We start from the raw sequence: 11,706 nt of genomic DNA on the forward strand, positions 1-11,706 counted from the left end.
CGTGCTGCATACCCACTCAATTTTAGCCCCCAGTTGCACAAACACAAAACGTTTTAATAAAGGGCAGGCGAGGAAACCATGAAATGTTTATTTTGAAGCTTCCGCTGAAAAAGTTTAGATGGTAGTTGCACAAAAAATGTGGCAGAAACTAATGCAAAAGGTGGTGACAGTGGAATTGTCTTTGTATCGGGATTATACGGGGTGTTTCACATAACTTGGGTCAAACATTTGAAATATGCAAATGTTGCGTAGCTGGACAGAACCAAGATAATGTCAGCTGTCGCTTGAAGATACTCAGATTTTTTTTTTTTACATTCCACCTAATTAGATAATTAGTCTTAATTAACTTCACATATTACAATTAGATAAGAAGTGTCAATGAGAAAATTGTAGAGCAACATGAGAAGCTCCAGATACAGCTTTGTTTTTCAATACGTGCTACATGAAAGCTTTTCTGAGCGTGAAACACTTTTATGTCGCACGTATTGAGAAACAGAAAGCTGTATCGGGAGTTTCATGTTGCTCAACAATTTTCTCATTGACACTTGTCAGCTTATTATAATAATTAAGTTGACAAAATATGACTAATTATCTAATTAGGTGACATGCTAAAAATAATGTATCTACAAGCGACGGCAAACAGCACTACACTGGTTCTGTCCGGCTATGTAGCATTTGCACATCTTGAAATTTGGCCCAAGTTAAGTGAAAGACCCTGTACGTGCATACGTGAATGCCTGAGAAAAAATTTGTGGCGATCACGACGCTGAGAACGCTTTTGGTTACCTGAATGATAATTAACACCCCTATGAAGATTTTGTTTTTCAATTAATGAACAACTGATGTGCGCAAACGATCTACAGCTTGAAACTTATCTCAAATACCTTAAAAACTAAAAGGTTATGAAAGCTCGCTAAAAAAATCAACTTCATTCGGCGGTTACATTAAACAGATACAAAACAACCACTTGCTCAGCACACGGGGGGTTTAAAACCACCAAAGCTGCCCATCTCGCTCCTTGCTTTCTAATCCAAGTAGGGTATCTTAAATAACCTGGAGACATCAGATGCTCGGTTCAGTGAGGACGCGTTCCGTTGTTAGGATGACGCCCGCATAAACTTCATGCCGTGACTACGCCATTCTTAAATACTGTAAATCACAACATGGAGGAGAAACGATGACACCGTGAGCTTGTCGTGACACGGGCGCCTTCTATGGTTCGTCAGAGGAAGAGCGAAGCTCAGCGTACTCCAGGAATCCGTCATTGTTCTTGTCAAAGTGCATCAGGGCGTCCACGGCCTCTGAAATGCACGCAGTCGCCGAAGAGTCAGGATTAGACGCGGCAGTGTGCCATTAATGGATCAGCGATGGCATGCAAGCGTGATCCGTCCACTCCAACCATCAAATTAAGAGGTTGTAGGAGTACTGGAACGTCTTTATTTCTGCATGCGCGAAGAGCTACACAGGGTATCCCAGCTATAACGTTAGCCCCGCTCTTCAACGAAAAAGGGAAAAAAAATAGATTTAGAAATACGGTGCAAGGTAATGCTAAAACCTACGGTGCTTGGTCGTCCGGCCTTTGACAACCAAATACCGTTGCTTTTTTAGTATCTTGCAGCTTTTCTTTCTTTTTTTTTTTCGGTGAACAGCTCGGGTAACCTTAGCTGCAGGTGGACACACGGTTAAGGGTTAAAGGACACACGGATATCAAGGTTGAAGCGGGGGCACCGACCGTTTCAGTATAACGAAAGACTGTGGTATAACTATGCCATCGGATGTCGTTTTGGACGAGACAAAGACGAGATTGTGTGAGACTAGCGATTCTTTGTACCCTCTTTTGCTGGCTCTTGCAGCAGCGACCACTCCTGCTGATGTGCATTCGCAATCATTTAAGGACACCGTTACGATACCGGCTGTGTTCTTGTATGCATAGATCAACCTCTGCTCAATGCTTTAAAGAAAGTGCGTTATCGCACTTCGCGGATATAGTGAAAGAAATGTACTTGCGCAAAAAAATAATAAAGAGCAGCTGGCACATGGAGAAATGGGTGGGTGGGGAGCGGGGGGGCGAATGTATCTGAGTGGGTGTGATCGCTGCTGCCAGGAACATCAAGAAAGGGAAAGAGCATAGAGTTATACTGAAGAGAGGACCCGATGTGCCACAGACATGCTAAAGTACCGCGAAACGCCCTCTTTCTTTCGGGAATCAGCTGCTTACGTTCGCAGTGTGTAGGCCGGTCAAGAATCACCTCCGCACTGTATGACTTGAGCGCATGTGTTCGGAGTTACCTCCATAGTTATCTCCATTTTCGTAGTGATTTGTTCTTCCTATCATCATCATCATCAGCCTGGTTACGCCCACTGCAGGGCAAAGGCCTCTCCCATACTTCTCCAATAGAATGTCTTAGTCCCATGCAAAGAAGCAGAATGGCTTGTGGAGAAGTAACTGAGCACTCGCTTAGGAGCCATCGTGTTCTTGTTCCAAACCCACGTAAATTAATGGACTTTTCTTCCTACGTTATTTTCTTTCCCGAGTCTTCGAACGTGATGGCGTACACAATGAGCTTCGATGTTAGAGGGAGTTGTGACGCAACAAGGAGCCGTGATATTACATGGATATCCCAATATCCTAGCTCGCAACAGTTTTTGCGCAGTAAAAGAAGGAAGCGCTACAGTGAAGTGCATCTTTCACTGCCAGTGGATCGTGGTACTTACCAACTGTCTCACTGATTCCGGTCTCGGCTTCCTCCTTGCCATGGCCGTGCGCCCCCATGTGCTTCATCGCGGTTAGCAGCTCCCAGCCGTCAAGCATGTTGTTGTCATCGAAGTCGTGCATGCTGCGAATGGCAGGAACGCTAATTAAAGTTCATGAAACGACATGCTGGAGTTTTATGTGTCACGATATGAAAACCACGATATGATTCGGTGGCACGTCGTAGTGGGAGGTCCGCGAATTAAACTTTAAGCACCTGTTTTTTTTTTTTTTTTTTTTTTTAACGTGCACCCAATCGCACGGTACACGGCCATTTCTGCGTTTCATCAAGTTCTGTTTTAGCAATCTGCAGACCTGCTTTCGTTCCTTCACAAAAAAAAAATGGTGGCAAGTAGCGGCGTAATGCACTTCTTTAATACCTGCACTTAGTATAGAAACGTAGACATTCGCGAACACACATTTTTGACGAGCCCGGTGCATCACTTTCTAGTTCTATGAAACCGCGCTTGGTAAGGTCAGGAGAAACAATACGTCTATTTTTTTACATACTTCAATCAGCTTCACGAATGATGAAGTCATACTACAAAAACTTAAGTTAAAAAGAGTGGCTCTAGATTTTACCGGGACAAATTACAAGGGACGCATTTTAGTTTTCGAAAAAATTACCCGTGTATTCAAGCTATCCTTGCGTGGTGTGTAGGACCTTTTCAACAAGTTAAACACGGCATGCCTGTCACACTGAATACAAAGCCACTTTGAATTGGTATAAAAATTGGACCAGTTCCCAGGCTTCTGCATGTCTGTGAAGTTTGCAAATCAAGGCAATAATGAACGCACAGGTCACAACGAAAATATAATAGAAATTAGGTGCCAGTGCCGCACGTGAATAGAAGTTAGCAAAATTAATTTTCAAAGTATGGTGACGAAGCGTAAAAGATAACTTTTTTCTAACAAAGCGTCAGTTATCTATGCTACAGACAGGAACACGATGAACTTACCGAAGGAAGTAAAATATAGTCTCGTCTTCCGTCAGCTTGCCCTCGATTTGCAAGTCTGTGATCGTCTTCAGATCTTCTTTGAGGTGCCTGAAGCAAAAGATCACAAGAAAGAAATACACGTCCGCTTTGATAGACACGCTGCATCCAGGTTTATTGTTTTTGGTTGCATAGCTTTTAGGTTTATAGTTCTCCCTATCAGTTATTTGACTTCACTGTCTGTTCACTTCATAAGTTCTTGCAAATATATATATATATATATATATATATATATATATATATATATATATATTCATTAAACATATATTATGCTGCTGAAAAAAAGTAGCGGCGCAAGATCGATTGGCATTCAATTTTTAACTGTAGGGGTTGTAAACTGACACAAAATAAGAACGATCTAGAGGTCAGGCTTTTTATTTCAATCTAGCATCGTAGGTACCGCATTCTGTCAATAATAAAGTTAGCGCTTCTGGGGTTTATTTAGGAATAAAATCGGAAGGTGCGTTGTAAGCGTAAGATTATCTGAATTATCTTAATCAATTCGCGAAATGCGATGGTTGTGGGTTCGGTACCACCTGCGGCAAGTTGTTTTTTCATCCACGTTAATTTCCATTAATTTATCATTTCTCTATTTCATTTATTAAGCACAACTAATTCCTCCTATGTTGTCCTTGGTGTCAATGTTTGTTGGCTTCTTATGACATGACTAATAAAAATCGGGCCACTCGGTTAACCCCCTTTCTTCATGTTTATTACATAACGAGGGTCTCGAATCCGGCAACATTGATGCCTTGAGGCAGCATATCTGCGTTTATTGACCAGTTGCCTTCACCCAAAAAGATCATGTTCTCGTGACGCCTGCGGCAAAAAGGACGTTCCACGTCCACCGCCAAGGTCTGTGAGTGGTGGCGCTGGCTAACACTCCCAGGGTTCTACCAGGACACATAAATAATCAAGAAAGTCGATGGTGAAACGGCGCCGCGGTAGTTCAATTGGTAGAGCATCGCACGCGAAATGCGATGGTTTTGGGTTCGGTTCCCACCTGCGACAAGTTGTTTTTTCATCCACTTTAATTTCCATTAGTTTATCGTATCTTTATTTCATTTATTAAGCACAAGTAATTCCCCCTATGTTGTCCTTGGTGTCAGTGTTTGTTGGCTTCTTATGATATGACCAATAAAATCGGGCCCCTCGGTTAACCCCCTTTCTTCTCGTTATATATATATATATATATATATATATATATATATATATATATATATATAATGAACGTGTGTTTATATTATTGTATATTCTACTATATATACTATACTATATATATTGTATATTATTGTGCACAATGGCTATGACCTTAGGATTGCGCCCTGTGGGAGGGATGATCCCAGCTTGCTCAGCCTCCTTCTATGTGCCGAACATTTCAGCCCGATTCCAGAATCGCATCGATAAGGTAAGCCGTATGTTATGGTTCATTATTTTTATCCAGTACTTACGTTGCCTGCATTATGCCATGGCCTCAATTTTTACTAAAGAAAATGCCACAGCAGTCGCAGTAGTTTTCGTTGTAGTAGTTAAGATTGCATCCGGCGTCAAGCTGAAAAGTTAAATTTGCTAATCTTTTAAGATGCCTCGGCCATACTCAAGATAGCGCTTGCCCTATCCACCGTACATCGTAAGCAATCCGCCTCAACATGGCGTCAGTTCGTAACTGGTCATTTGACTGCGATATGTATATTTGAGCGAGCGAACGTCCTAGTCAAAGCACAAATGAGTTTTTTTTTTTCGCTGTGCCAAACTGAGAAAACGATTCGAACCTAAGGCAGTGATAAGTTGTGCAGCCTTCCACACTTGTGTTCAGAGCTCTTGAGTGGTGCTTTGCGAAGCACACGTACGCGACATTTCTGCCTCGCTGCTCGCTTTCTGAGATAACGATTTGTCGAGAAGCAACAGCAGCCACATGAACATGGTTGCTCAACACAATGCCTTGAACCGTGACTTCTGCGACATATACATATATATTTTCTCGGTTCAGGAGCTCGCGGGACTCAATCGCGCGTACCTGTGCGGTCGTCCACACTTCCGTACAGAGCGTTCGAGCGCTGGGTTGGAGAGCAAAGAAAGGAATACCACAGCAGCTGCTAGGTTCAAGGTACCGGGCTGAATAATGTGCTGCCCGGGCATCCTCATAGCTTTCATTGGTCACATGCATTGTCGCTCCGAGCGGCCAGCAATGCGCAGGAACATCGACTTCGTTGCATGGCAGCGCGCCGATGCACCGCTACAGACGGAAGCGCGGACGACCGTATGCGTGAGCCTTCTTCGTGCACTTACTCGATATCGTGGATTACATCCCTCGTTCCGAATTTCCGTCGCACTTCGGCTACTTTGTCGCCGCCGTCACCGGAAGTCGCCATCGCCGCCTTCGGGAAAACGCAGCTCACGACCACACACCACAGGCACAACGCAGCGAGCACCGGTGTCCGGCCAGCGGCCGCAGAAACGAGCGTCGACCGCATCACGACGCACCAAAAGAAAAAAAAAAAAGCACGATGAACGCACACCGCCAAACGCAGAAACAAGGACTCCGCGGCGGGCCTTTGTTTTCCCCTCCTCGCAAGTTTCGCCTCCTGGCGAATAACACAGCGTATAACTTGTCGCGGGCCCGCGAATGATTTGACGGGCAGTGTTCAGTGGCAGCTGCGGGAGCCCAAGCACGGCTTTCTTCCTGCTGGCGGAGACGCGAAGGAGAGGTGGCGGCTACGGGGCAGCCACGTTGGACGCTGATAAGACGACGTCAGCGCCCGCGATAAGCTTGCCGCCGACGGACTGCGCAGATAAGCGGCGCTACGAAACTCAGCTGCGGCTGCGCGTCGCAGGAAGCAGCTATAGTCCCCCGCGACCAGCAACTCTGCGTGGAAAGTCATTTGCCGTGTGCCTTCTTACGACTTGTGGCAGATGGCGCTTGTCACTTACGGAAAGCTAGTGCCTCGACATGTGTTCCTGTAATAACGGCAGCGAACGCCAGGCCCTCAGCCCAGTCCTTCCTATTTCTTTCTTCCCTTTCTTTATCTCGCTTTCTTACGTAGGCATAATACACGCGTGCAGTAGGCCGGGCGTTGTGTCTGCACTAGGGCAAATAAGAATTTCATTTAGTGCCACGAATGGAAAGTAACTCACATTCTTTCCTGTGACCACCGTCTATCACCTTTACTTTTCTTTTGGTTCTATATTCGCACTTTCTGACAGGTTCTATCATTCATCACCTATTCACTTTTCCAAAGCCTAGACTGTGATAAGGGCGCATAGAAATCCAGAACCAGTTTAGTTCCTATGATAGTCCTTCGAAGTAAAAATCAAGAAAAGAAGCATGCACATCCAACGCAGTACTGAAATCTAAATGACGCGAGAGCTCGTTAGAAAATCAAGCATTCAAAGAAAATGTCAAGTAATTGAAGAAGAGCGTGATGCTCTGCGTGTGGGGCGGAAGCAATGTGAGACTAGACTTCTACAAAGTGAACAGCACTCAAGATGCAATAAAGTAGAAGTGAGAGGCGTGCCCCAGGCTTCTCACAATAATATCAGACAAATCGCCAAAAAAAAAAAAACTAAGACAAGCTATAGACATGCCCCTCGACAGCTCAGACATGCAAATCTGTCACCGCGTTTAAACACCAGGCAATACTACTGCCCCTAACTTTGTCATTCAGTTTGCACGAAGATCATCACGAGACTCTTTTCTAGAGAAGGCTAGAAAGCAAAGGCTAGCTATTAATGATTTAGGCGTTCCATCAAAAATGCCCGTTTTGTAAACAAGCATTTGTGCCCTGCCGTGAAGCGACTATGCGGTGACGTGAAGGGGAAAAGTAAATATTGCCAGTGGCAGTATGCGTGGACAAGAAACGCCAAGGTATTTGTTCGCAAACAAGTTGGGACGGCTGCTGTTTTAATAAATAGCCTGGATGACTTATTTACCTTGGTGTAGGGAAACTGGATGACTTATTTACCATCTCACAGGGAAACTTCTTATCGTGTTTGTTCCTTTTACTTGTGCGCTATGTTACAATTGTGTTTTTTTTTTATTAAACGACGTCAATGTCTTGGTGAAAGCAAAGAGACCATCACTGCCATTCTTCCATCAAAACGTTCGTTCCTTGGTAAACAAAAAAGATGACATGGAAGTGCTCTTGGAAAGCATAAATGGGCTTTTCACGGCAATAATGCTAACAGAAACATGGTACACTAACACGTCGCAGGTGTTTTGCCCTACTGTCTATCAGTGCCTTTATCGAAATCGTGAAGATAATTGCGGAGGCGGTGTGGCTCTTCTTCTAGAGGAAGGCATCATACGTGAAACTGTGAACGAGTTCTGTATTATCAACTCAGATATTGAAGTACTTACACTACGCAGCCGCGACAATTTCTTTTGCGTCATCTACAGCTCACACTCCGGTGATTTTATCTGGTTTTTGAGTTTCACTGTTAAACTTTTCGATAATGTAGTACAAGGGAATTTTAACCTTTTCGTGGAAGGTGATTGTACGCATACGCACTACGCATACGCACTATAGGCAATAATTTCAGGACCTGATGACTGCGAACAGTTTAAGCAATGTAATTGCAGCGCCTACACGTGATACTCACGGAACTGCCACGCTGCTAGCCATCTTTATTACAAACGCTTTGATGACGTAATAGTGGATGTTATACAGATATCAGCGACCATTTAGTTATGTTTATGTTAATCAGCAGTACCTGCCGTTTAATAAAAAGAGCACACAAATTCGCTATATTCAAGTTATAACACCACGTTCTATAGAAGATTTTCGCAGATCCGTTAGTCTGCATCAGTGGAACAACGTTCTAAATTCAAACAACAGCGAAATTGCGTACTCCGCTTTCATCAGTACTTTTAAAAAGATATACCACGAACATTTTCGATACGAAAGGTTTAAGAAACCTTCGAAAGCTCGTAAACTTTGGGTTACTTATGAACTATTAAATATAGTTAAGCCTAAAAATGCCCTGTACACCCATTTTGTTAAACTTAAAAACCCAGATAGTCTTGAAGAGTATAGGTCACACTGAAATCAGCTTACAAGTAAACTGAGAGCAGCTAAAGATTTATGTCTTCAAAACTTCTTTTTAGAACCTGCGACTACGCGGTCAGATGTGACATAGAGAAATTTAAACTCCCTGCTACGTCCAGTTAAATCCCACACTTTTCCTCATAACTTTCAACGTCAAGGTAAACAGCTATCTCGCGCAGCACTAGCTGATGCTTTAAACGATTTCTTTGTTCAATAGATGAATCCCTGCTTCAAATAGATTCCCGCGTCCAATAGATGAATAGCAGTAAATCCCTGCAGTGATTCATACAGTATTTATTTATTTATTTATTTATTTTCAATACCCTAAAGGCCCCGAGAGGCATTACATAGGGGGGGGATACAATTCACACATGATATTGTAATAAAAATGACTGAAGGCAACAAGCACAGATTTCGGTAGAAGAAACACTTTGTAAAAGAAAGATGAAAAAAAAAGAGGGGAAAAAAACGAAAAGTAATTTGGGCGAGAGTACATGGTACAATTCATATTTGCTGTACATGGCACTTTCAACAAGGCACAAGTGGCAGGTGGGTGCGGGTAAATGGAAATTTAGAAATTATACATATATGTAACACAGGCCAGCCAAGAAGTGGCAGCTGAACATTTTATACATTTAAAAATGTGCGCAGGGCTGATTGGAAGGCAGACGGGTCAGTGATTGTTACAATATCTTCAGGTAGGGCGTTCCATTCGTTCACTGATAACACGAAAGGGGAATATTGGAATTTTTTGGTCCTAGCAAATGTGGGAGCCACTTTGCATACATGGTCATTGCGGGTGGACAGAAAATGGGCGGGTAAGATGGGAGCAGATGAAAAAGATGAACCACTATAGTAAAGGGAGTGAAAAAAAGACAGACGGAAATATTTCCGTCGTGTGTCAAGATCCGGAAGATTAAGGGTCTGCTTTAATGCTGACACACTTTGATATGGAGAGTAGAAGCGCAAAATAAAGCGGGCGGCCTTATTTTGAATTGATTCGATGCAATCAGAAAGGTTAGCTGTGTGAGGGTTCCAAATAATTGAGGCGTAATCGAGGGTTGTTCTGACAAGGGAGATGTATGCACGAAGTCTTGTGTCACTGTTTGCAAGGTACAGACGGCGTTTTAAAAAGCCAAGTTTTTTTATTGCCTTGTTAGTAATATGCTCAACATGCATGGCCCAGCTTAAGTCAGATGTAAGAATAACGCCCAGATATTTAAAGGAAGAGGTTCGTTCGAGTATGCAATTGCGTAGAGTGTATACGTTAGATGGAAAGGTTAGCTTGGAAGAAAATGTCATGACCTTAGTTTTCTCTGCATTAATTTCCATCTTCCATACGCGACACCATTCAGCTAATGTGGTTAAATCTTTTTGTAATATGGCAACGTCATCAGGGGTGGTTATCCGTCTATAAATTACACAATCATCGGCAAACAGCCGTATTGTTGAAGTTATATTCGTAGCTATGTCATTAATATATATTAGGAATAATAATGGGCCTAACACTGACCCTTGAGGTACCCCTGACCTAACGCGGCAGAAAGTAGATTGGTTGTTATTAATAGTTACCGACTGAGAGCGACCAGATAAAAACTCGTTAATCCACTGGGTAGTTTTCTCATCTAACTTAAGGCTGTTTATTTTCATGATTAGCCGTTTATGGGGAACACGATCGAAGGCTTTCGAGAAGTCAATAAATATTGCGTCAGTATAAAGCAAATTGTGCAAAGAGTCATGTAGGTCAGTGGTTAGTTCGAACAACTGTGTTTGGCAAGACCGTTTGTATCTGAAGCCATGCTGATTTTTGAATAACAGATTATTTGCATTAAGATGACTCATAATGTGGGAGTAAATTATATGCTCAAGGAGTTTACAGCAAACTGATGTCAGTGAAATTGGGCGGTAATTGCTTGGACATGAGGGATCACCAGATCTGAATATAGGTATGAAATGGCCAGACTTCCAATCATCTGGAACACAGCCGGTATCCAGTGATTGTTGGAAAATTAAACACAGTATAAATGCTGATACGTGGGAAGTTAGTTTTAGTAGTTTAGAACTGATGCCATCCGGTCCAGGACTGGAGCTAAGCGGGAGCCTGTCGATAGCCCGTGATACACCTGTTGCAGTAACGGTGATGGGCTCGCTTGGATGAGTTATCGTAGAAAGAGAGACGGTACAAAACTGGTCGAGTGGCGGTTCGTCGGTAAAAGCTTGACTGAAAGTGTTGTTCAAGAGGTCACCACATGCTTCATTGGGTACCATGCAGCCATCTGCGTCCTTTAGGGTTATTGCAGTGTCCGTATCTTTAGGGTTAATTACACGCCAAAACTTTTTTGGATCAGACGTTAACAAAGTGGGCAGGGTATAATTGAAATAATGATCCTTAGCTTCTTCAATTGTTTTTTGTGATTCACGAGCTAATTCTTTATATTTTTTCCACGCATAATCAGTTTTGGTTCGCGAGGCTTTATTATACGCTCTTTTCTTTTTATTCAGGCAATGTTTGACTTTTTTTTGTAAACCAGGGAGCATTTGTTCTTGACGTGAATGAAATCTCAGGGATGCACGTATTTTCGATTTTCTTAAGGAAGTCACGGAACACTATCCAATTGTCATTAGTTGAACGATTAATGAATTCGTTTGAAAAGGAGCTTGCAAACTCGGTTAGCATGCTATTCATTTTTCCAAAATCTGCCTTTCTGTAATTAAGTATGCGTTTTAGCTTTGTTGGTTTATTAGGAAGTGGGAGTGGGTGCGAACAATGTACTACTCTATGGTCACTAATTTCATCAAGGACGTGAACTACAGCATTAGTCGGATTGTTAGTTAGGACTAAAGCGAGGGTGCGTTCGCCTCGTGTCGGTTCCTTTACCAACTGAGTTAAATGAAACAAGTGTAATGTTTGAAG

General features: G+C 42.8%; 1 protein-coding gene across 1 annotated transcript; it reads right to left on the reverse strand.

Annotated features, from left to right (window-relative positions):
• Window positions 1-72: 72 nt before the first annotated feature.
• LOC126521815 (multiple coagulation factor deficiency protein 2 homolog) lies at window positions 73-6,574 on the reverse strand. Its single transcript, XM_050170513.3, has 4 exons — window positions 6,037-6,574; window positions 3,712-3,798; window positions 2,716-2,837; window positions 73-1,301 (listed from the first exon to the last, which is right to left on the reverse strand). The coding sequence occupies exons 1-4, from the start codon at window positions 6,219-6,221 to the stop codon at window positions 1,213-1,215; spliced, it is 483 nt and encodes a 160-aa protein (XP_050026470.2). The 5' UTR covers window positions 6,222-6,574; the 3' UTR covers window positions 73-1,212.
• Window positions 6,575-11,706: the final 5,132 nt, after the last annotated feature.

The sequence above is a fragment of the Dermacentor andersoni genome, chromosome 6 (assembly GCF_023375885.2).
Source record: "Dermacentor andersoni chromosome 6, qqDerAnde1_hic_scaffold, whole genome shotgun sequence".
Classification (NCBI taxonomy): domain Eukaryota; kingdom Metazoa; phylum Arthropoda; class Arachnida; order Ixodida; family Ixodidae; genus Dermacentor; species Dermacentor andersoni.

Excerpts from the sequence above, each read along its gene's own strand:
- LOC126521815 (XM_050170513.3), bottom strand. The coding sequence starts at position 6,221 with ATGCGGTCGACGCTCGTTTCTGCGGCCGCTGGCCGGACACCGGTGCTC. Across the intron at positions 2,838-3,711 it reads ACTATATTTTACTTCCTTCG|CATGCACGACTTCGATGACA; the intron begins GTAAGTTCATCG and ends TGCCATTCGCAG. Across the intron at positions 1,302-2,715 it reads CGGAATCAGTGAGACAGTTG|AGGCCGTGGACGCCCTGATG; the intron begins GTAAGTACCACG and ends CGTGCATTTCAG.